Source organism: Pan troglodytes, chromosome 6, assembly GCF_028858775.2.
Source record: "Pan troglodytes isolate AG18354 chromosome 6, NHGRI_mPanTro3-v2.0_pri, whole genome shotgun sequence".
In the NCBI taxonomy this organism is placed as follows: Eukaryota; Metazoa; Chordata; class Mammalia; order Primates; family Hominidae; genus Pan; species Pan troglodytes.
In genome coordinates this window covers 166,970,565-166,996,918 of record NC_072404.2, presented here as the reverse complement: position 1 = coordinate 166,996,918, position 26,354 = coordinate 166,970,565, and the positions used below count along the sequence as shown (strand labels likewise).

Below are 26,354 nucleotides of genomic sequence, written 5' to 3'. Positions count from 1 at the left end.
CTGCACCCAACGTCAGAGAACCTAAATATATAAAGCAAATATTAATAATCTGAAGTGAGCGATAGACTGCAATAAAATAAAAGTAGAGGACTTCAATACCCCACTTACAACTATGTACAGATCATCCAGACAGAAAATCAATAAGGAAATACTGGGCTTCAACTATACTTTAGATCAAATGGACCTAACAGACACACATGAGCATTTTATCCAACAGCTGAAGAGCATATATTTCTTCTCTGAGGCACATGGAATATCCTCCAGGATTGATCAAATATTAGGCCACAGAACAAGTCTTAACAATTTAAGATTGAAATCATATCAAGTATCTTTTCTGACCACAATGGTATGAAACTAGAAATCAATAATGAGACAAATTTCAGAAAACTCACAAATATATGGAAATTAAACAACATGTTCCTAACCAACCAATGGGCCAAAGAAGAAAATTTTTAAAAGACATTAAAATGGAAATTAAAAATATCTTGACAAATGGAAATAAAAAAAAATACCAAAACATATGGGATGCAGCAAAAGCAGTACTAAGTTTGGGGATTATAGGAATAAACACCTATATCAAAGCAGAAGAAAGTTTCCAAACACACAACCTAATGTTATACCTGAAGGAACAAGAAAAAGACAGCAGACTAAGCCCAAATTTAGTAAAAGAAAGAAAATGACAAAGATAAGTGCAGAAATAAATGAAATCGAGATTAGGAAAACAATAGAAAAGACAAACCAAACAAAGAGTTGGGTTTTTAAAAGGATAAGCAAATTTGACAAACCTTTAGCTAGACTAATTAAGAAAAAAGAAGACTCAAAAAAACAAGACCAGAAGTGAAAGAAGAGACATAATTGATATCACAGAAAAAACAGAGAATCATAAAAGACTACTATGAACAATTATATGCCAACAAATTGGATAATCTAGGAGAAATGAATAAATTCCCAGAAACATACAACCTATCAAGACTGAATCATGAAGAAACTGAAAATCTGAACAGACTAAAAATGAGTAAGGGCATTCAATCAGGAATAAAAATCTCTCACCAAAGAAAACTCCAGGACCTAATGGGTTCACTACTGAATTTATTTAAAGAATAAATACCAATCCTTTTCAAACTCTTCCAAAAAATTGAGGAAGAAACACTTCCAAAATCATTTTATGAGACCAAATTACATTTTTTAAAAAAAGTAAGGGAAAGCTAAAATGAAAATTCCATTTAATGAAATAATATGGCTATTACAATAATGGCTAAAAATCTGGTTGGACTCCAGATAGTGGTAGCTGCTCTTAGAAGTTAATTTTTAAACATAGTAGTGGGTTCTTTGTACAGAATTGAATTTCCTATTAAATAAGTTATATTTTAAATATTAAAACTGCCAAGTCCACTTTTCTTTCTGGACAAATCTCTCTAAACTTTGCTTTTCTGAACAGTAATCATGTGATGGGGGAAGGGAAGCAAAAGCAATCATACTATTTTAGAAGGTGAGATTTAGGGAGAACAAATGATGATACAGAGAGAAATTCATAACCTAAAAGATATGTTAAAATGGTGACCTTTGTAGTAAATATTCAGTTCAGTGAAATATTGTTCTCTATGTTAATACCATGTTCTATGGTTTGAGTAAATTTAAGTTTTTTATTTTATCATGACCCAGATACATTGTGTCATCATGTACAAACTCCACGTCTCTTGAGTGTACCACATCATGAGTGATATTTGTGGCTTCAAATGTTTGCGTTGCACACAAGTTGCAACAAGGCAAAGTGGCCCTGCTTTCTCCTGTTTCATGGATATTCCTTAATGTAAGTACTTCTCATTTAGTTAAAGGAGAATATTGGCCCTTTTTGTCTGGAAACCATCAGAACTTAAAGATGCTAAAAACGCATTAGCACATACACACTACAACATAGATGAACCTTGAGGGCATCATGCTAAGCAAAATAAGCCAGTCACAAAAAAAGACAAATACTATATGATTCCACTTATATGAGGTACTTAAAGTAATGAAATTCATAGACACACAAAGTAGAATGGTGACTGCCAGGAAGTGCTGGGGTTGGGAAATGGAGAGTTGTTGTTTATTGGGTACTGTATTATATTACTTCGTTTTCACACTGCTATAAGGATACCACCTGAGACTGGGTAATTTCTAAACAAAAGAGGTTTAATTGACCACAGTTCCACATGGTTGGGGAGACCTGAGGAAACTTATAATCATGGCAAAAGGTGAAGGGGAAGCAAGATACATTTTACATGGCAGCAGGACAGAGAGCGAGCATGGGGGAAACTGCCACTTTAAAAACCATCAGGTCTCATGAGAACTCCCTCACTATCATGAGAACAGCATGGGGGAAACCACCCCCATGATCCAATCACCTCCCACCTGGCCCCTCCCTCGACACCTGAGGATTACAATTCAACATGAGATTTGGGTGGGGACACACAGCCAAACCATATCATTCTGCCCCTGGCCCCTCCCAAATCTCATTTCACATTTCAAAACCAATCACGCCTTCCCAACAGTCACCCGAAGTATTAACTCATTCCAGCTTTAACCCAAAAATCCAAGTCCAAAGTCTCATCTGAGACAAGTCCCTTCCTCCTATGAACCTATAAAATAAAAAACAAGTTAGTTATTTTCAAGATACAATAGCGGTGCAGGCATTGGGTAAATATTTCCATTCCAAATGGGAGAAATTGGCCAATTGGCCAAAACAAAGGGGCCACAGGCCCCATGCAAGTCTGAAACCCAGCGGGGCAGACATTAAATCTTCTTTTTTTTTTTTTTGTAAGACGGAGCTTGCTCTGTCACCCAGGCTGGAGTGCAGTGGTGTGAACTTGGCTTACTGCAACCTCTGCTGGCTGGGTTGAAACAATTCTCCTGCCTCAGCCTCCCGAGTAGCTGGGTCTATAGGCACGCATCACCATGCCTGGCTAATTTTTTATTTTTTTGTATTTTTAGTAGAGATGGGGTTTCACCATCCTGGCCAGGCTGGTCTTGAACTCCTGACCTCGTGATCCACCTGCCTTAGTCTCCCAAAGTGCTGGGATTATAGGCTTGAGCCACAGTGCCCGGCCCCTAAATCTTAAAGTTCTGAAATGATCTCCTTTGACTCCAAGTCTCACATCCAGGTCACAGTGATGCAAGGGGTGGGCTCCCAAGGCCTTGGGCAGTTCTGCTTCTGTGGCTCTGCAGGGTACATCCCCTGCAGCTGCTTTCAAGGGCTGGTGTTGAGTGCCTGTGTCTTTTCCAAGTGCATGGTGCAAGCTGTTGGTGGATCTACCATTCTGGGGTCTGAAGGAAGGTGGTCCTCTTCTCACAGCTCCACTAGGCATTGCCCCAGTGGGGACTATGTTTGGTGTCTCCATCCCCACATTTCACCTCTGCATTACCCTAGTAGAGGTTCTCCACGAGGGCTCTGCCCCCGCAGCAGGCTTCTGCCTGGACATCCAGGTGTTTCCATATATCCTCTGAATTCTAGGTGGAGGCTCCCAAAGCTCAACTCTTGTCTTCTGTGCACCACAGGCCCAATACCACATGGAAGCCACCAAGGCTTGGAGCTTGCAACCTCTGAAACCACAGCCTTAGTTGTACTTTGGTCCCTTTTGGCCATGGCTGGAGCTGGAGTGGCTGGGACACAGGGCACCTTGTCCCAGTGCTGCACAGAACAGCAGGGCCCTGGGCCTGGCCAACAAAATCATTTTTCCTTCTAGGCCTCTGGGCCTGTGATGGGAGGAGTTGCCATGAAGATCTCTGAAATGCCCTGGAGACATTTTCCCCATTGTCTTGGCTATTAACATTCAGCTCCTCATTACTTATGCAAATTTCTGCAGCTGGATTGGGCTTGAATTTCTCCCCAGAAAATGGGTTTTTCTTTTCTACCATATAGTCACCTGCAAATTTTCCAAACCTGAAGTTCAAAGTTCCATAGATCTCTAGGGTAGGGGCAAAATGCCACCAGTCTCTTTGCTAAAGCATAACAAGAGTCACCTTTACTCCATTTCTCAACAAGTTCCTCATCTCCATCTGAGACCACCTCAGCCTGGACTTCATTGTCCTTATCACTATCAGCATTTTTACCAAAGCCATTCAACAAGTCTCTAGGAAATTCCAAACTTTCCCACATCTTCCTCTTTTCTTCTGAGACCTCCAAACTATTCCAACCTCTGCCTGTTACCCAGTTCCCAAGTTGCTTCTACATTTTTAGGTATCTTTATAGCAGTGCCCCACTCCTGGTACCTATTTTCTGTATTAATCCATTTTCACACTGCTATAAAGATTCTACCTGAGACTGGGTAATCGCTAAACAAAAGAGGTTTAATTGACTCAGTTCCACATGGCTGGGAAGCCTCAGGAAACTTACAATCATGGTAGAAGGTGAAGGGAAAGCAAGGCATGTCTTACATGGTGGCAGGAGAGAGAGAGAGAGAATGCAGGGGAAACTGCTACTTTTAAAATCATCAGGTCTCATGAGAACTCCCTCACTATCATGAGAACAGCATGAGGGAAACCACCCCCATGATCCAATCACCTTCCACCAGGTCCCTCCCTTGACACCTGGGATTACAACTCAAGACAAGATTTGGGTGGGGACATAGAGCCAAACCATATCAGGTACAGAATTTCAGTTTGGGATGGTGAGAGAGTTCTGGAGATGGATGGTATCGATGGCTGCACAATGTGAATGTCTGTATTGTACATTTAAAAAGGATTAAAATGGCAAATTTTATGTTATGTGTATTTTATCACATAACAATGATTATGTTAATCATTAACATAATAATTATTAATGCAACAATTGAAGGAACAATTTTTTTGAAAAAAGTAAATTTTGGGGAATAAAAGGTAGCTGTCCAGAGCATTTTCTATCAGGAATGAATGCCCCTTTGGCCAGAAGCCCTTATTGGTGATTTAATAAAAAGATCTGTGGGTAACTCAATTCTTGGAAGCCTCTAGAACACATTTTGTGCCCACAAAGAAGATATTCTCTACACTATAAGCATTAGAATCTTGAAATAGAATCTTGACATTATCTGACTTCAAGTCCTAAAAATAGGAATCTATAACATTTCTAGTATGATCAAATTAAAATCTGGTTAGTAACTGTTTTCTATCCATCTATCAATCATCTATCTATCTATCTATCTATCTATCTATCTATCTATCTATCTATCTAGAGAATGAGAGAAAGAGAGAGACAAGATGCATTTTACTCCCGGTATCTGGCACTTCTCTTTCGATGCCCAAGCTTCTACTGATAATCACATTAAATCCATATTTTAAAAGTTCTTTACGAAGTTCTGGGTTTGTATGGTTAAAATCTGTACCTGCAAGAAAATGTAATTAGAATCATGTAAGTAAAGCCTTACTAGCAGTGATGCAGGAAAGGAAAGATCTAGAATAACCAAAACAATTTTTTAAAAGAACCAGAATAGAATTCAGAAATCAATCTGTGCAAAAATGGTCAAATAATTCTTGGCAAAGGTGGGTGTTTTAGTACATTTTGCATTGCTATAAAGGAATACCTGAGGCTGGGTAATTTATAAAGAAAAGAGATTTATTTGGCTCACAGTTCTGCAGGAAGCATTGAGCCAGCATCTGCTCCTGGTGGGGGCCTCAGGAAGCTTCCAATCTTGGCAGGAGGTAAAAGGGAAACAGGCAGGTCACGTGGTGAGAGAGGGAGCAAGGAGCGGGGCATGCCAGGCTCTTGAAACGACCAGCTTTCCCATGAGCTAATAGAAGGAGATCTCATTACTGTAGGCAGGCACCAAGCCATTCATGAGGGATCTGGCCACGTAACCCAAACACATCCTGCCAGGCTCCACCTTCAACATTGTGGGACAAATTTCAACATGAGACATGGAGGGATAAATATTCTGATTGTATCAGTGGGGAAAGGGAAGTTTATCAACAAATGGTGTTGGATTATCTGTAGAAAATAATCTATATGTGATGGTCCATTTTCAATTCTAAGTGGCTTAGTATAGGTTTAAGCAGGCTACATGGAAATAGGGAGATAAAGAAGCAGAATGTACTGAGCCCCCCCCCCCCCCGCCCCTTCCTGCTTTCCCTTTCACCCAGCGGCCAGGCGTCTATTGGTGGGGGCCCCCCCAACTACCCCCTCCCCACCCACCAAAGAATTCAGTTTTGGGGCCGGGCGCGGTGGCTCACGCCTGTAGTCCCAGCACTTTGGGAGGCCAAGGTGGGTGGATCACGAGGTCAGGAGATCAACACCATCCTGGCTAACACGGTGAAACCCCGTCTCTCCTAAAAATACAAAAAAAATAGCCAGGCGTGGCGGCTGGTGCCTGTAATCCCAGCTACTCGGGAGGCTGAGGCAGGAGAATGGCGTGAACCCAGGAGGCGGAGCTTGCAGTGAGCCGAGATTGTGCCACTGCACTCCAGCTTGGGCGACAGAGCGAGACTCCATCTCAAAAACAAAACAAAACAAAAATTTAGTTTTGTTTAGCTTGTAACATAGGTAATTGTACCCTTTCTTATCAGCTAAGTGCAGCCACTAGGGCCATAAATCAAATGTTTGAAGAGGCCTGAGAGAGTTGCAATGCATTGTGGGCTGCAATAAAATGCAGCAGAAAGACCCTAAAGAACACACTTGAAGTCCCTGTCTAACAATCAATAGGCGACGTCCGGGAAGATCGTGACCTCATAGTACTCAGTCTATGAGGAACCGGGGAGGGATCTGCGCACTAGGGGATACATTGCTGGTTGAAACTGCTGGCTGTGTCTGCGTGCCAGACACCCGATCTTGCATCACCGCCATTAAAAGTCTCACTTTCACTATTCTCTGGGTCTCTGAGTCCATTCATTGGGTTTGGATGGGTGAGTTTGTTTCTCACAATATCCATATGGAAAAAATGAGCATTTATTCTTACCTCACATCATCACAAAAATTAACTCGAAATAGATCATGGCCTTAATGTGAAACCTAAAACTTTAAATTCATTTCCAAAAGAAAACATAGAAAGAAATCTTTGTGAACTTGAGGTAAGCAAAGGTTTCTCAGATGAAACATAAAAACCATAAATCATAAAAGAAAATGGGATGAATTGAACAGCACCAAAATGTAACATTGTGAGGCATTTTGGGAACTTATGAAAAATAAGAAACCGAAAATTTTAAAATGTAAAATTGTGCTTTTTGAATAACACCATTAAAGAGAATAAAAAGACAAACTACGTATTTGTCCAAAACATTTGAAACTCACATATCAAGAAACTTGAATTTAGAATATATAAAGAAGTCTTAAAAATTAAGAAAACATGCCATTTAAAAATAGACAAAAGATCCCAAAAGATACTCTACAAAAGACAATATATGAGTGGTTATCAAGCACATGAAAATGTGCTCAAAATCATTAGTCATCAGGGAAATACAAATTAAGACCAAAGTGATGGCTTTACTCACCCATTAGAATAACTAAAATTTAAAAACTGGACCATGTCAAGTGTTGGCAAAGATCCAGAGAAAATGGGATTCTCGTACACTCACGTAAAGTGGCCCAGCTACTTTGGGAAACAGTTTGGCCAACCCAATACTTGTTTCACTTGGCAGAGAATCAGGTTCTACTCACATCCCAGAAAGCAACACTGTCCCCCTGGCACTCACCCTTGGTTTGCTGTTTCTCTCCTTTCTCTCACCATCCGAGTGGTAAGACTGAGAGCCAGAATTAGGGTGTGACCTCGGGGAAATGAGCAGGAGACCTGCCAAGGGGCTGTTGTGTGTCACACGCTGGAGTAGTGCTTAGGGTAGGGATTCAGGCCCACACCTACCTAGTCATCTAGTGGGAGGGCCGTTCAGAGCAGGGATCCACAGAAATAGTAGGCCTGTGTGTTAAGGCTTTCATTTCTACCCTTATTTTCTTCATCTTTCTTTGGGTTTATTTTGTTAAACTAGGTCTTCATATTTGTATTTTATTTATTTATTTATTTTTGAGACAGCATCTCACTCTGTTGCCCAGGCTGGAGTATAGTGGCCCAATCATAGCTCACTGTAACCTTGACTTCCTGGGCTCAAGCGATCCTTCCACCTCAGCTCTCCAAGTAGCTGGGACTGCAGGCATGCACCACCACACCTGGCTAGTTTTTATTACTATTTTTGTTGAGTTGGGGTCTTGCTATGTTCCCCAGGCAGGTCTTGAACTCCTGGCCTCAAGTGATCCTCCTGCCTTGGCCTCCCAAAGTGTCGAGATTACATGTGTGAGCCACCATGCCTGGCAAAACTAGGTCTACACGTGTGGGAACATGGAAAAATAATCTTACAAACATAGTGATGAGGGACAAAAGCAAATTCCAAAAAGATATGTGTATCAGAATACCTAAAAATATATTAAAAATATGGAACACAATATTTTGCTTAGGGATAATATACAGAGGAAGTGGAAAGACATGCATGAGAAAGACACCCATCAATTCAGGTCAGACAACCTCTGAGGGTGGCGTGGGGACGGGAGGGAGGTAGAGTTTTTACTGTACTATTACAACTTATTTCTTGGAAAAACAGAAAGCTCTCTGAAGCAAATATAGCAAAACTATATTTAAAATGATATATTTAAGTGGTAAATACATGCATACTTGTTTTATTATTTTCTATGTATAGATATATACACGTATATAAAATAATTTATATCTTAAAAAGTAAATTGCTTTAAAAAGGATATTCTCGTACTCTTCCAAATATTAAATATTGTTGTACATTTTCCCCTTCAAATGGCTAACGGAAAAAAATCCAAATACTTACCTAACATAGACTTTGCTTTATCTTCATCAGTCCTTTTGACTATTACATGAGGTTTTGGTATTTGCTCTGAGCCATAGATAATTGGCTGATGCACTTTTTTTCCAGGGGACCAAGCTGACAGAGGCTCCTGGCTTTTCTTCTGCCAGCTGCTCACATGATTATGGTGCAAATATATGAATAACAGAGCTGTCCAGATCCCAAATGTCAAGGACCCATAGAATAAACCTTGAATTATGGCATTTCTCATTGTAAATCTAGCATTTTCAAAGGTCCATTTTTCAATTTCCTAAATCAGAATGATTTAAGAGAAGCAGCATTAGATATTCCAATGGTTTGTAGATCACCTACTTGGCTTAAATTCCATTTTTAGTGTTTTAAAAACAATCACGTTGATGGCCCTTATCATATACATAAAGTGTGTCCTTATTTCTATTAGCACAAATTCCTAAAACTGATATTCCTAAGATTACTTAACATCAAAATGTATAACATGCTTATAAAACATACGGTGTCATTTCAAGTCATTGGCCCATACTCATGTGCATATAGGAAATACCATCAAAGAAGGCTTACTCATCCCTTATCCATATCCAGTCTACCTTGGAGTGATAGTATGGATCTCTAAAAAATCTGATTTGACTTCAAGCAGCTTGTTAAAAATGTAAAAACACACAATCACATGCTGGAAATAAAGGGAGCAGTGAGTACTATGGCCCACCACTGATGGATGGCACAATGGCACAATCGTTTTGGCAATATCTAGTCATGTTGAAGATATGTATATGATATGACAAAGCAATTCCATCTTTAGGGATATATCCTAAAGAGACTCATAAATTGCAGCTCTCATCTAAAGAGTTGTATCATGAGACAGGTACAAGAATGTTTATTGAAGTAATGTTTGTCATAATGAAAACTAGACACTGGCCGGGTGTGGTGGCTCATGCCTGTAATCCCAGTATTTTGGGAGGCCGAGGCAGGTGGATCACCTGAGGTCAGGAGTTCGAGACCAGCTTGGCCAATATGGTGAAATCCTGTCTCTGCTAAAAATACAAAAAATTAGCCGGGCATTGTGGCAGGCACCTGTAATCCCAGCTACTCAGGAGGCTGAGGCAGGAAAATCGCTTAAACCTGGGAAGCGGAGGTTGCAGTGAGCCAAGATCGCACCACTGCACTCTAGCCTGGGCAACAAGAATGAAACTCCGTCTCAAACCAAAAAAAAAAAAAAGAAAGAAAAGAACAAAAGAAAACTAGATGCAACTGAAGTTTCCCTCAACAGGAGAACTAATAAAGTGAGGCTACTCTTTCAATGATGGAAATGAATCAGCTGGAGCTATGTGTACTAGTGCTGTAAAGCCTAAAAAACATCATGTGCAAAAAGCAAGGAGGGTGTGATATAAATTTGGAAAACATGAAAAGCAGTGCAATTATTTATGGGTACACCAATATGTAGCAAATGCATGGGAAAAAAACCATGCATGTGAATGATGTACCCAAATTTACATAATAGTGATTATATATATATATGATAGTGAATTTACATAACAGTGATTACCTCCACGGTGGGGGGGAAGAGAATAAACAACTCCTACTGTATCCCTTTTTTTTGAGACTGGGTCTCACTCCCCTCACCCAGGCTAGAGTGCAGTGGCACAAACATGGCTTACTGCAGCCTTGATTTTCTGGGCTCAAGTGATCTTCCTACCTCAGCTTCCTGAATAGCTGAGACCACAGGCACATGCCACCACGTGTGGCTAATTATTATTATTATTTTTTTTGTATAGACAAGGTCTCACTATGTTGCCCAGGCTGGCCTTGAACTCCTGGGCTCAAGCAATTCTGCCGCCTTAGCCTCACGAAGTGTTGGGATTACAGGTGTGAGCCACCATGTCCAGCCTCCTACTGTTAACGCTGATTTTTAAATTAAGCTCTGAAGAAAATGTGGCAAAATGATGTGATCTGATTGAGCTTGATAAATGAGAACACAGAGTGCTCATGATATTTTTCTCTATATTTTCCTTCTGTTTGAAATTGTAATTTATTTTAAAAAGAAAGAAGAAAGTCTTGCGAGGTTTCCTTTAAAGATGATAGATTGAATGTGTGTGTGTCTTCTCTCCCTCTTGACTCAACTGTGAATAAGAATAAAGCTAAAAACTCTCATGGGAAAAGAGAGCGGTAGAGGGAACATCAATGCACATGAGATTTTAACACGTCTGGAGGCGAGAACGTTATTGGACGTGTGGTAACAATTTGGAAAGACAGAGGACTCTGATGTGGAAACAAGGCTGCTAACCCTGGAGCAGCTTGGGGCTTGGAGGCCCCTGGTGAGTCAGTGGACACATGGCTTTGGGCTTGGGGAAAGCCACATGTTAGTATCCAGAATAGTCAGCTCTCTTCGCCCAGCCCTGCACAGCAAAATCCAGGCAGGAGTCAGAGTGGTTTCTTCTTTGGAGAAGTAGACTGGTAGAGGCTGAGCCTCTACAAAGGAAAACTTGGGGCTAAAACCAAGAGTGTCACTTAGAATATGTGGATGTGGAGTGTCTGGGTCCATCTGTCCTCTTCCCTTCCTCCCACACAGGATCCCGGCAGCCAGGTTGCTATGTCTGAGGTGGGATTGATAGAATTGTTCTGGGATGAGAAGACAGGGCCTGGAGAAAAGACCTCCACATGCTGAAATGTAAGAGCTTCCAATAAGGCAGGCGGCTCCCTGGGTCATCCCCCTGAAGACAGCACACCTGTGGCCAAGGTCGGCCCAACACTCAGCTATTCCAATCAGCTGGTTGGCATCTCACTTTGGGATTGGAATCTGTATTAGTCTGTTTTCACGACACTGATAAAGATACCCGAGGCTGGGTAATTTATACAGGAAAAGGGGTTTAATGGACTTACAGTTCCACGTGGCTGGGGAGGCCTCACAATCAGGGTGGAAGGCAAGGAGGAGCAAGCCACACCATGGATGGCAGCAGGCAAAGAGAGAGTTTGTGCAGGGAAATTCCCCCTGATAGAACCATCAGATCTCGTGAGACTTACTCACTCTCACGAGAACAACATGGGGAAGACCTGCCCCCATGATTCAATGACCTACCCCTGGGTTCCTCACACAGCACGTGGGAATTCAAGATGAGATTTGGGTGGGGACACAGCCAAACCATATCAGAATCGAATGCTGCAATGAACGGAACTGTGTCCCCCTGCAACTCACATGTGGAAGCACCAAGCCCCAGTGCGACTGCATTTGGAGACAGAGCTTTTAAAGAGGTAATTATGGTTATATGAGGTCACAGGGTGGGCCCAATTCCAATAGGACCAGTGTCCTTATGGGAAGAGGAAGAGTCCCCAGGCAGGTGCTTGCACAGAGAAAAGACCGGTGAGGGCACAGCACGAAGGCAACCACCTGCAAGCCCTGAAGACAGACCTCGGGGAAACCAAACCTGCCAGCAGCTGGATGCCGACTCCAGCCTCCAGAACTGTAGGAAAATCAGAGTTGGCCAAGCCTCCCAGTCTGTTGGACTTGGTTATGGCAGCCGGAGCTGACTCCTACAGCTGCCAAGGATTGCCTGAGACATTTGAGGAAAGCCTCCAGAAGGAAAGAAAATGCAAATAGAACCAGAAAGGGGAAGAAAGAAATGAGAACTTTGAAAATATCAAAACATTGATGTTGGTTGCTCAGAGAGATCAAAGAAGGTGCTACACTCATACAACCAGAGGAACAGGCTATCAAAAAGGAGCATTGAGAGAATAAAAAGGGGAAGCTGCAATTTAAAACATGATTGTTCACATTTAAAAATTAGAATAAATGGCCAGGCGCAGTGGCTCATGCCTGTAATCCCAGCACTTTCAGAGGCCGAGGTGGGCGGATCACTTGAGGTGAGGAGTTGGAGACCAGCCTGGCCAACATGGTGAGACCCCATCTCTACTAAAAATACAAAGATTAGCTGGGCATGATTGCCCACGTCTATAATCCCAGCTACTCGGGAGGCTGAGGCACGAGAATGGCTTGAACCCGGGAGGCCGAGATTGCAGTGAGCCTAGATTGTGCCACTGCACTTCAGCCTGGGCAACACAGTGAGACTCCGTCTCAAAATAAATACATAATAAAAATCATTAGAAAAATGGTGGGAAAGGAATATTTTGAAATGCACAAGAAAATGGCAGAGGGAAGCCTAAGAGAAAGTTGAGTCCTGTGGTGTTTCCTTCTAGAAGGCAGAAAGAACATCTACCCAGTAATGAGTTCCACAAAGTGATGAGAGAAAAATGGAGAGGAAATTGTCAACGCGATCATACAAACATTTGCAGAACTAAAGGGGCCCACAGAATGCCCCACATAATGAACGAGACTAGAAAGAGTGTCAAAATGACATCAAACTTCTCAACAGCAACACTGGATTGTGAAACTATAAAACAGCTTGAAATTTTATGCATCAATTCTTGATCTAGTCAAAATTTAATCAAGCTTGGGAGTGGAATAAAAATATTTTCAGCTATGTAAAGGGCTCACAAAAATTACTCTTCATGTATTCTTTTTTTGGGGAAACTACCTGTGGATTGCAAATGGCAATAAAGGAAAAAGCAAATAAAGAAGACATGGGCCGGGCATGGTGGCTCACTCCTGGAATCCCAGCACTTTGGGAGGCCGAGGTGGGTGGATCACTTGAGGTCAGGAGTTCGAGACCAGACTGGCCAACATGGTGAAAGCTTGTCTCTACTAAAAATAGAAAAATTAGCTGGGCATGGTGGTGGGCTCCTGTAATCCCAGCTACTTGGGAGGCTGGAGGAAGAGAATTGTGTGAACCCGGGAGGTGGAGGTTGCAGTGAGCTGAGATCATGCCACCGCACTCCAGTCTGGGAGACAGAGCAAGACTCTGTCTATTAAACAAACAAACAAACAAACAAAAAAAACCCAGACATGGACCCAGGACATTGAATGCAACCCCGTTGAGAGGAAGAGTATGTGGGATGGAGAAGTTTAGGTGGATGACACAGCTGATGGTAAAAATTAAGGAACAGTATTTACAGAGTGGTAAGATGCAAACACTGATTACTGCATTAACCAAAAAAAAAAAAAAAAGAAAGAAAATCACACAGACTTTTTTAAGGAAAAATAAACTAGAAGAAATGGAGGTCATGTAATAAAAATGAAGTTGATGTATAAAATTAATTAAAAAATAGAAGTCTAAGAACTCCATTTAAAATATGAAGGTGGGCTGGGCTCTGTGGCTCAGGTCTGTAATCCCAGCACTTTGGGAAGCTGAGGTGGGTGGATCACGAGGTCAGGAGTTCAAGACCAGCCTGACCAACATGGTAAAACCCTGTCTCTACTGAAAATACAAAAATTAGCTGTGTGTGGTGGCACACGCCTGTAATCTCAACTACTCAGGAGGCTGAGGCAGGAGAATCGCTTCAACCTGGGAGTTGGAGGTTGCAGTAAGCCGAGATCACACCACTGCACTCCAGCCTGGGCAACAGAGCGAGAGACTCCATTAAAAAAAAAAAAAAAGAAGAAGGTAACTATCATAAGAAACAGATTGAAGAGTCAAAAGTGATTGTAAGAGGGAGTTGAACTGGGGGCTGGGCAGGAATTGGGCAGGGACCTGCTGATTTTCTTTATAAGATTTTGTTTTTATTTTATTTTTTATATGTATGCATTACACTGAAAAATATTTTTAAAATAAAGATTTTCTAAACAGATTAGAAATGCAAACAAACCATATCAAACAGCATGGATACTGGTAAACACAAGAATACATCAGCCACTTGTCCCCTGGACCCTGCCCCTTTCCATCACATGTCATCCCTGCACCTGGAAAAGGTAATCCCTGAAATGAGCCTTAGGCCCTGCAGGTAAGTCCAAGCTCTAGGACCCTCAGCGTCTGTCCTCCTTCGACCCACACTCTGATTTGCTCAAGTGTCCTCTTGGCCTTTGAACCTTTAGTATTGTCTCCCATTTTTGTCCTCTCTCTAACTTGAGAACAGAATTTGGCTTCTACAGTTTTGTTTTGAGAAAGGGTCTAGCTCTGTCACCCAGGCCGGAGTGCAGTGGTGCAATCTTGGCTCACTGCAGCCTTGACCTACCTCCCTGGCTCAAGCGATCCTCCCACCTCAGGCTCCCAGGTAGTTGGGACTACGGGTGCCCACCACCACACCCGGCTAGTTTTTGTATTTTTTTTTTTGTAGAGTTGGCGTTTTGCCATGTTACCCAGGCTGGTTTCGAACTCCTGAGCTCAAGCAATCTGCCTGCCTTGGCCTCCCAAGGGATTAATCCCAAAGTGCTGGGATTACAGGTGTGAGCCACTGTGCACAGCTTTGTTTTGTTTGTGAGTTGGTGTCTCACTCTGTCACCCAGGCTGGAGTGCAGTTGGCATGATCATAGCTCACTGCAGCCTCGAACTCCTGGCTTCAAGTGATCCTCCGTCTTTGGCCTCCCAAAGTGCTGGAGCTATAGGCACACGCCCCCTGCTTGGCTTTGACTTCTACGGTTTTGACCTTAGGCATGTCCCAGGAACTGGCTTGCATATACATTGTAGCTTCAGTAGGAAACCCACGCTGCTTGACAGAACTTGGTATCCAGAGCAATTCCATGGCATCAAACCACCAGAATAGGACATTGTCCCCTCAAAGAGACTTGAACTCACCTGGACAAGATGTCTTCTACATGGGATGCTGTGCTGCGCTACCCAGACACCGCCTTCAGGGCAGAGACACCCATTCTCCCAGCTGCCATGAGAAGTAGCTGCCACAGGCTCACAGCTCATGACCGAGGCAAGCCGCTTTGCCCAAGTGTCCCCCTCCCTGGGGATCTCACATTCAAAGACTGGTCAATGGGTGCAGCTCCCTTGTCTATCTGGGGGGACTCTGGAGAGCGCAAGCTGCCTGTGGGGTGGGTGGAGTCTCTTCTGGAAGCTGCACTGCCATCTAGCCTCTTCCTCTGATTGAACCTACTTGTGTCCCTGCCTTGCAGTGTTTGTCCCCAGATCTGCTCCGAATAAAGTTTTCCATGCAAATCTTAGTCTAAGAGTCTTTTTCCTGGGGAACTTGACCTAGTATGATGGTTGCTAATGGTCCAGGAAAATGGGCTGTAAAGGGGATTTTAGGGCTAAGCCACCCTCCAGGCGGCTGGCCCTGAGCATCCCATTGCTGGTGGAAAGGTGGTGTTCTGAAAGCCCCTGGCACACTGTGGCTGATATGTGCTTGTTAAAATCTCACTGGCTGTGAATCAGGATGGAATATAGGTGGAAAGGAATGTTCTGGTTGGTGCGCTTGACTGAGGAACAGGGAGGAGTAATTATAAATATTGCAAGGTAGATGGCTATTGCCGGATGCCACGGTTGCATCTGAAAAAGGCAAGGAAGGCTGAGGGTGGTAATCACCAATTTAAAGCAAATTAACAGAGTCAGAGGCCCTTGTTAGCATATGAAGGATCTCATTTCCTACAACCCAAGGGCGGGGAGAGTTGAGGATCATGCCCAGGGCCTGATTATCGGGGCAGCAGAACTCCAGGGCAGGTTGAATTCTCAAGCCTGGCTGGTCTTCTATCCAGGGAAGGAGGAAGGCTCTGACACGTGGGATGGGGATGTCTGGGTAGAGACACGCCAGAGACCTGGAAGGCCCAGGTCCACAGGAACCCTCTGAGCCCACAGAAATGGCCCACTGCTCCCCAACAAGGCTAGCTCTCCTCCTCTGCTTTGCAAGGCAACACGTGCCCTGCCTCAGGACCTTCCCCCCAGTACCCTCCTGGCCACCAGATCAATAAGTAGGGTCACATTACAACTTAGCCTGTGTGGGAAAGTGCTACCCTGCTAAGGGAAGAAGGAGAGTGTTCCCAAAGGAGCTGCAGAATCAGCCATCTTGAACCAGCAGGCACGCAGGGTGTATATATGGGACTGAGTCCAGAGGATACAGATTAAGGGAGGGGGAATGTAAATTTTGATTTGGGAGCATTTATTACAACAGGAATATCCCCCAGGACACAGGCTTTAACACTCTGGCCAAGATCCTGGGTGCAAAATAGAGATTCATTGATTGAATAAATAGCGCTTTACAAATGAAATATTTGATTATGCCAATTAAAAGTATCAAATATATAAAGAGAAGAAGGCAACTTCTAACTAGGGAAAATGGCGAATTAGGACACCTGAAAAGAGAATAAAGCTGTTTTAATTTACATTACCACCATATCTCCCTATTAAATATCTAAATTTTAAAGTTATCTAAAGTTAACATCCATGTCAACTTTCTCCAAAAACCAAAAGCAATTAGAAACTAGTTAAAAAAAAAGGTAAGGGGAGACAACCAAATGTAATATACAAAATAAACACATGCACTAATATGATAGTGATAGCAACAGGAGACAGACAAATTCCTAGGCAGAGAGGGGCAGGTCCCCAGTGAAATCCAACCTTCAAGCCAAAGACAGCTTAAAGCCTGAAAACTGAGTTGCCAGAGTCCATGACCGGAGTGAGAACTTCCTCAATGCCTTGTAGCCAATCAAATGGTGTTATTTCCAGGCCCACCTGGAAGGACTGGTGCTCTTTCCAGCATGTACTTCCCCATTCTGAGCCCATGAAAACCCCAGACTCAGCCCCATGTTGGGACTATCCATCTTTGAGCCCCCTCTCACACAGAGGGCTACCCACTTTGGATCCCCTCTTGTGTCAAGAGCTGTTCTGTTGCTCAATAAAACCCTTCTCTGCCTTGCTGACTCTCCAGTGTCTGTGTAACCTCATTCTTCTTGGACGCAGGACAAGGACCTGGGACCCACCGAATGATGGGTGCAAAAGGAGCTGTAACACTGTAACCTTCCCACCTTCTGCCAGTGCCAGATGGCCACCCCACATCATGGGAAGTGGTGGTAGGGCTGGGCCAGCCTAGGAGGAGTGGGCTGGAGCAGGATGGTGGGACAGAATGAGCTGTAGCACAAATGAGCTGCAACACACCCATTGCACTGTTTGCCGCAACCAAACAAGCCATAACACACCCCCCTCCCCAACCCCGTTTCACCATGCTGCAGGTGGCAGGAAGGAGAGAGAGAGCTGTAACAGTCCTTGGGGGCTCAGACCTTGGGACTCCCCAGGTGAGAGCCGTAACACCCCTTGGGGCTCTGTGGTGGTTGGCATCTCTGAGTTTTCAGGCACCACCATGTTCCCCCTCATCCAGATGCTGGTGCCCAAGGTGGAAGATGGTTGTGGCACACTCAGACCAGCCATGGGCTAAGCACAGAGCGGTGTGTGCGTGCAGAATCTAGATCGGTAGTGCCAGCCGAGTGCAGCCTGCTGCGTCCAGTGGGGAGAGCAAGCCCAGAGGTGAGCCCAGAGCCAAGCGAGGCCCAGGGACGGGTGCTGCCAGCCGGGAAATGTCCAGCTGGCAAAGTGACATTGAAAGAATCCTGTCTCAATAGGATTATTACTGAAAAATAAATTATTCTCTAGAAAGATTCTAATACATCAGGAAAACTTGGGGGGAATTCTCTTTAGACGTGAACACTTATGAACATATCCCCAACCTCCTTAATTTTCTTATTTTACTAATATGAGTTCTTATATTATGTTTTCTCTGTGACAAGCACCTCACCTCCCAACCCACCCCCTATACTCCCACAAAACACAGAAAACCCCTCTACCAAGAGATCGATGTAAGAGGTGTGTGATTAGCCTTTGGACTTTGTGTCTTCAGAAGAAAACCATGTTCAGTTATTTTCTTCACTAAAATATGCTGAATTCAATGCTAGAAAAGCACAGAATTTGTAAAATATATTTCAATGAGGATTCATATGTACAGCAAATAAAATTTTAAGTGCATTAAAGAGACTTAGCAGATGATCAAAAGAATCCTGTAGAGAAAAGAATGCAGCTAATAGTCACCAACATGCCCCCGCCAGCACCCCAAAACCCTAGCCTAAATCTGCATTTACAGTCATTGAGTTTCTTTCTTTATTTTTTCTTTTCTTTTTTTTTTTTTGAGACAGGGTCTCGCTCTGTTGCTCAGGTTGGGGTGCAGTAGCCCAATTACAGCTCACTGCAGCCTTGACTTCCCAGGCTCAAATGATCCTCCTCTTTCAGCCTCCCAAGTAGCCGGTACTACAGGCTGGTGAGTGCCACCACGCCTGTTTTTTTTTTTTTTTTTAAATAGAGATGAGGTCTTGCTATGTTGCCCAGGCTGGTCTCAAACTCCTGAGCTCAAGTGATCCTTCTGCCTTGGCCCCCAAAAGTGCTGGGATTACAGGCGTGAGCTACCGTGCCTGGCCAAGTTTTTAAAAAAATACGAGTCTATTGAATCAGGAAAACATGACCATGCTTTAGATAATATCACAACTAATTCTTCTGTCAATAATCAACACTTTTTTTCTTTTTTTTTTTCTCGAGACAGAGTCTCACTCTTTCATCCAAGCTGATCTTGAACCCCTGGACTCACATGGTCCTGCCACCTTAGCCTCCCAGGAGCTGGAATTACAGATGCCAGCTGCCGTGCCCAGTTTATAATCAGCATTTTTTAACCCCTAGCTTTCCTAGGACCATCTTAATACTGATCTCCATATAAGATCTAGGACTTTATGACACTGCTAAGGGCCTTTATTTCCCTATTTTTTTTCAAATAAGTAATACAGTCACTGTATAAACATTACCAGCATAAAGACACATGTAATGAAAAGTTTCCCTATTTTTCATGAACTAAAGCCATTACAATGCCCAGTCCACGTTTAGGGTGGTGTAATCAGCTTGGAGGCTACTCCTTCTTTAAAAAATAAAATAAATCTTCTTAAACCTAATCCCCAGAGCTAGCACCTCCTTCAAGACGCAGTGATTTGATGTACTGCTTCCGCTGATTCAAAGTGAAAGACGTTTCCCCCCATCTTTCTTCCCACTTCTAGCACATGGGGCTCACTTCACCTACCCTTGAGATAATTGCATTGGCTTCTTTGTAACTGACGAATTTTCCAAGCAGAGTCACAGGTGAATGAGGCAGGGGTCTGTGCCGAATGAACTGAGAGATGTAAAATTTTTTTTAGCTAGCAGGCTTTATGGTGGCTGGGTTCCAAGCAGATACCTGGTTGTGCTGGGTTGCCGGGCCACACAGTAGTACTCAAAGGGCAGTACAGTCCGCCTCACAAAGCCTGATGACATCACACAGGGCGTCACAGCCCCACAGGGGCCCCTGCCTGTAAGCTCCAACCAGCAGGTGGAATCCAGGAGTTCCAAGGTCCTAAGGGTCCTTACCCCTCAGCTGAGAAAATAGGGAAAGCCTCATATTAGGTGAGGCTAGAATCCAGGGTGACTGTCTTCTCTAGGCAAGGCCTAATTTTTAGCTTTTTATATTTATTTATTTATTTATTTATTTTTGAGATGGAGTCTCGCTCTGTCCCCCAGGCTGGAGTGCAGTGGTGCAATCTCTGCGATCTCTGCGATCTCCGCTCACTGCAAGCTCCGCCTCCCGGATTCACGCCATTCTCCTGTCTCAGCCTCCGGAGTAGCTGGGACTACAGGCACCCACCACCACGCCCGGCTAATTTTTTGTATTTTTAGTAGAGATGGGGTTTCATCGTGTTAGCCAGAATGGTCTCCATCTCCTGACCTCGTGATCGGCCCGACTCGGCCTCCCAAAGTGCTGGGATTACAGGCGTGAGCCACCGCGCCCGGCTAATTTTTAGCATTTTTGAAATAAACTTAAGAAAAAGAACAAGCTTTCAGAAAACATGAAGAAACTGAAAGATGAGCCAAAGGGTTATTTGATTGCCTTTTAATTCTTTACTCTACGTTACTCAACATTTAGATGTCAGTACACAAGTTCAGCCAAATGCTTGTGAAATTTCTTCTGAACGCATCCCAGGAGACTTGACCCTCCCCGCTTCAGGATGCTGACTCTGTTTTGCCTGAAACCAGACAAGCTCTGCTTCAGGGTCTGTGATTGGAAGGGGGGTGGGTGGGGACCTCTCGCAACCTCTCCTGGGACAGACACAATGGGCAATCGTGACCTCCTGGGGTAGATACTGAAACTGTGACAAGTGATAACAAAACTGGCAGAAATCAGTTGGACCCAATATGGCCAACTGGAGTTTCTGCAGAAAGAGCTTGCTGATATCACAGCCTGAATTTCCACGCATGTTTCGTATTAACTGCCCCGGAATTTGATTTGCACACAGCACCCATGAGGAGGCATGAAGAGATAACTGCGCATGTCTGAGGACTTGCCAGACCTCCTCTTTCCTTCCACCGATCTCCTGCTAATCCCGGAACCCACCCTCTAACCCTTTTCTAATAAAATTATTTCCTTAAAGGCAGCACGGCGAGACAGATTTGAGCTGGACTCCTGTCTCCGTGTTGGTCAATTTGCAATGAAAAGCTTTTCTTTTCTCTGAAACCCAGTGTCTTAGTATTTATTGGCTTCTAGCGCACGGGTCAGTGACCTCTTTTGCTCGGTAACAACATAATGGGCTATAATGACCTCCTGGGGCAGACAGACGGGCATTAATGACGTCCAAGCCAAATTCATGAGTCTCCTTTCTGCAGGCTCGATGGGAAGGTCCTTCTTGCCCATTAATAATATAAAAGCAAGCTTTTATTCATATTAGCCTCAAACTGGAAAAAACCCAAATGTCCATCTGTAGTAGAATGGACCCACTGTGGCATATTCATATAATGCAATGCAAACCAGCAGTGAAAAAGACCAGACTGCAGCTGCATACAACATGGATGCATCTCGCAGACATGGCGTGAGACCGAAGCAGCTCATGGGAGAGCGCGATTCTATTTCTGTGAAGTTTCTGCAGAACGAGGGCTTGCTGATGTCACAACCCAAATTCCTACAGCATGTGGAAGGGAGCAAGAAAAGGCAAAGCTACTCTAAAGTGATAGAGCAGTTTATCTATCTATCAGTAACAAGTAGCTCTGTTTGGGGACCAGAACAGGGTTGCTGGTTACTGAGAGGGAGCAAGAGAGAGCCCTTTGGAGTGCTGGGATGTTCTGGGTCTTCTTGATCTGGGGGAGTGAAGGCTTCACGGAGCCTACTTGTACAAACGTGCATTGGGCTGGTCACTGAAAGTGTATATACTTCACTGTATGTATGTCGTATCCTCAAAACACGAGGGAAAAAAAGTGAGTCAACACAACTTTTGGACAAAGATTTTATTGTGGGAGTTTTGCAACCATTACACAGTTTGGTTGGTGTAATAAAGTAAAATCTTTCTTTCTGAGAAAGGTGCACATATACTGTATTCAAGGACAATAGTTCACATTGTGTTTATTTATTTATATTTTTATTTATATATTTGAGACAGAGTCTTGCTCTGTTGCCCAGGCTGGATCACACCACTGCTGGTGTGATCATGGCTCACTGCAGCCTCGACCTCTCAGGCTGAAGCGATCTTGCTGCCTCAACCTCTTAAGTGGCTGGGACTGCAGGAATGTGCCAACACACCCAGCTAATTTTTTTATTTTATATTAGTTTTTGTAAAGGCAAGACCTCGCTATGTTGCTCAGGCTGGTCTCGAATTCCTGGGCTCAAGCTATCCTCCCACCTTGGCCTCCCAAAGTGCTGCAATTACAGGCATGATCTACTGTGCCTGAACTTTTTTTGAGACAGTCTCGCTCTGTCGCCCAGGCTGGAGTGCAGTGGCAAGATCTCAGCTCACTGCAAGCTCCGCCTCCCGGGTTCTTGCCATTCTCCTGCCTCAGCCTCTCAAGTAGCTGGGACTACAGGTGCACGCCACTGCGCTCAGCTAATTTTTGCATATTTAGTAGAGATGGGGTTTCGCCATGTTGGCCAGGCTGGTCTTGAACTCCTGACCTCGTGATCCACTCCCCTCAGCCTCAGTGCTGAGATTACAGGCATGAGCCACCTCACCCGGCCTGGAACTTTATTTTTTAATTGAGATATTACATCTCGTACAATTCACCTTTCATCCATGTTGCGGCATTTGTCAGTATTTCATTCCTTTTTATGCCTGAATAATGAGCTGTTGTTTGAAAATACCCCATTTTATTTATCTATTCATCAACTGGTGAATATTTAGCTGGTTTCCACTTTGGGGGTGTTATAAATAGTACTGCTATGAATATTCCTGTACACATTTCTGAGTGGACATAAGTTTTCAGTTCTCTTGAGTATACACATAGGAGTAGAGTTGCATGTGGTAACTCTAGGTTTAATTTTTTGAGTAATTGCCAGACTGTTTTATAAAGCAGCTACACCATAGAATTTTTATTTCCAAGATTTTTCCCAAGAGAAAGGAAAACGAGTCATGAACAGCCCTTCCTTAGGGCTTGCCCTACCGATTTCAGACTTGCCTTGCCAGCCCCTACCATTGTGTACCAGCCAACTCCTGGCAATACATTTCTTCATGTATTTCTCTTACTGGTTCTGTTTCTTAGGTTAACAAGCCCATACTCCTGTGTAACTGAACCCTTTTAAAAATTACAGAACCTAGAAAGTTCCTACACTGTCCTTCTCTGCTGTCAGTGCCCATTACCATCTGGCCCCAGAAGCAAGCACTATTCTGATTTTATTTACCATATATTAGTTTTGCCTGCTATTGAATTTCATGTAACTGAAAGGATATGATAAGTGGTAGGAAACCTTGTGTCAGGTTTCTTTCATTTAGCATAATATTTTTGAGACTTATTGTTTCATGTATCAGTAGTTTACTTTTTATTGGTGAGTAGATTTTTATCATTAAAATCATACCATACCATTTGTTTTTTCATTATTTTGTTCATGAATACCTGGGTAGTTTAGTTTGCTCAGGCTGCCATAACAAAGTACTACAGGCTTGGTGGTTTAACAACCAAAATTAATTTTTTTTTTTTTTTTTTGTAGACAGAGTCTCTCGTTCTGTCACCCAGACTGGAGTGCAGAGGCGCGATCTCAGCTCACTGCAACCTCTGCCTTCTGGGTTCAAGCAATTCTTCTCCTTCAGCCTCCCGAGTAGCTGGGATTATAGACATGGGCAATCTTTGTATTTTTAGTAGAGATGGGGTTTCACCATGTTGGCCACCATGCCAGGCTGGTCTTGAACTCCTGACCTTATAATCTGCCCACCTTGGCCTCCTAAAGTGCTGGGATTACAGGCGTGAGTCATTGCACCTGGACTGAAATTAATTTCTCATAGCTCTGGAGGCTACAAGTCCAAGATTAAGCTGCCAGTGGGGTTGGATTCCTCTGAGGACCCTCTCCTTGGCTTGCAGTTGGCCACCTTCTTGCTGTGTCCTCACATGCTCTTTCTTAGGTGTGCACACACCCGTGGGGTTCTCTCTCTGGATGTTGTAATGTCCTCTTCTTAAAATGGCACCAATCCGATTGTATTAAGTCTCACTCTAACAACCTCATTTTAACTTCACTGCCTCTTTAAAGGCCTTATCTTTAAACACAGTCAGTACCATTCTAAAGTACTAGGGGTCAGGATTTCAACATATGAATTTGGGGGGGATGCAATTCAGTTGATAGCACCACACTGTTTCCAGTTTGGAGCTTTTACAAATAAAGCTTTTCTGAAATTCTCGTTCACGTTTTTATGGACTGACGCTTTCGGTTCTCTGAGTAAACACCCAGGAGTGTTTAGTCTTTTAAGAAGTGGTCAGACCTTCTACTAAAGTGTTAGTGCCATGTGTGCTCCCATTTGGTGTTGTCAGTCTTTTTAATTTTAGCTATAGACAGGCTGGCTATCCAGCAGCAATAGTGACTGAATCGGCCTTGGTGAGAGGGAGACCACGTTGTCGGGTTCATGAATGGTCTCTTCTTGTATAATCTGTTGCAGGAGCATTGCACCAGCACTGGTGACCAAGGATAGGTAGGCTCAGGTGGACATTCTCTGATGAGCATTAACTCGAGGCACTATGGTGTGCTCAGTTTGTGCCACCAGCATGGGTCCATCCTCAGACTTCTTTGCCTCTGGTCTTTCCATCATCCTCTTTCCAATCTCCGGACTGAAAAGGGATAAGTAAGCTCCTTTCTTAGGCTTTCGTTGCCTCTGGTCTTTCCATTGTACTCTTTCCAATCCCAGGACATTTCCTACTGACCAAGGCTCCAGGTATCCTTGTACCTCAGGCCAACTCACCCTCTCAGGTGTATAACATTTCCCATCATTTGGTGGATTGTTGCTCTGCCCACCTGACCTTATCACTCAGCGACTCTGATAAAACCCACCTTGTAATGGGCAGCTGTAGTCACACAGCCATTTGGTATCTAATGATCAGAAGCTCAGTGTCTAGCAGGGTTCAAGCCAGGAGCTGTTTTTAGAGAGGCATATCCATGCTCTCAAACTCTAATAAGTCTGCAGAATAGCTCTCCTATGGAGCTTGCCAGAAACCACCTGCCACCCTGCAACAGTGTCCTCATTCATCACAGGTCCCTCTGGCACCATCCCATTTGCTGGGTCATGCAGCTGGAGTGGGAGGGCAACCTGTAGCCTGGATCTGTTGCAGAGCTTTCTCCTCTGAGCCTACCTGAAATTGGCAGCTTTTCAAGTTACCCCCAGAATGGGTTGGATCTGTACTCCTATGTGAAGTCTGTGCCACCTATAAAATCCAAAGAGGTTCACTCTATGCTGTGCCTTTTTCTTGGTAGGAGCCGCAAAGGGCAACAACTTGTCCTTTATCTTAGAATCGGTATCTTGGCATGCCACAGACTACAGGACTTCTAAAAGCTTCAGTGTTGAAGCTCCTGAATCTTCATAGGGTGTATCTCCCATCTGGTGCACATGTGTCTTCCTGAGTGTCTTCCTACGGCACCAGGTCTAATTGACATGACATCATCAATATGGCGGAAGAGCATGATGTGTGTGGAAGGTCTGGATGAGCACTTTACCTGCAGATCACATGTGACCGAGAGAAGAAGGTTACACAGCCTGGGGAAGTCTAGTGGATTGTGCCATCCTGACCACGTAAGGGCAGACTGTTTTATTGATGGGGATAAAGAAGAATGAATTTTCCAGAATAATTGCTCCATACCAAGTGCCAAAGTCCACTGAAGACAGCACATTTACTATTGGGGCTACCGCTTGATTAAGTTTAAGACAGTTACTGTCATTTGCTACGGTCCAGTTGATTTTGATAGGGGCCCTACAGGGATGGCGAATGGGGATATGATGGGACCACTACTCCTGCATCTTTTAAGTCTTTGATGGTGTTGATCTCTGCAACTGTTCCTGGAATGTGGTGGTTTTTGCTTCTGATTTACTGTCTTGGAAGAGTGTGCAAGGAGTGGAGATGGGAAGTTTCAGGGGCTTCCTCTTGGCTGACTCTTCTGTAATGATCTTTCTTACACAGGTGAGGGAACCAATTTAAAGATTCTACCAATCGCTAGGTATGTCTATCCAAATTATACACTTAGGGACCAGAGAAATAACTGCAGAGAAGATCCGTGGGCCCATCAACTCACTGTCATTCAGACTTAGGTAAAACGCCATTTATCACCTGGCCACTTCAAGTCCCCACTCTAACAGGGGCTTGTGATGCTGTTTCGGATTCTCTGAAGTCAGGATTAGGCATCACATCTAACAGTTCCTGGTAGACCCACAACTAACCATTCTTTCCCTTTTTATCCCCCCAGAACAGAAGAACTTGATATATCTAACCTCTTTTTTTTTTTTTTCTTTTTGAGAT

General features: G+C 43.7%; 1 protein-coding gene across 1 annotated transcript in view; it reads right to left on the bottom strand.

The window, feature by feature from the left end:
- Positions 1-19,817, bottom strand: part of GALNTL5 (polypeptide N-acetylgalactosaminyltransferase like 5) — a 56,560-nt gene extending 36,743 nt beyond the window's left edge. Inside the window, 4 exon segments of the mRNA XM_054655361.2 lie at positions 5,209-5,336; positions 8,767-9,052; positions 15,399-16,897; positions 19,654-19,817. Of these exon segments, the coding sequence (XP_054511336.2) occupies positions 5,209-5,336; positions 8,767-9,052; positions 15,399-15,518 (534 nt within the window). The 5' untranslated portion in view covers positions 15,519-16,897; positions 19,654-19,817.
- Positions 19,818-26,354: the final 6,537 nt, after the last annotated feature.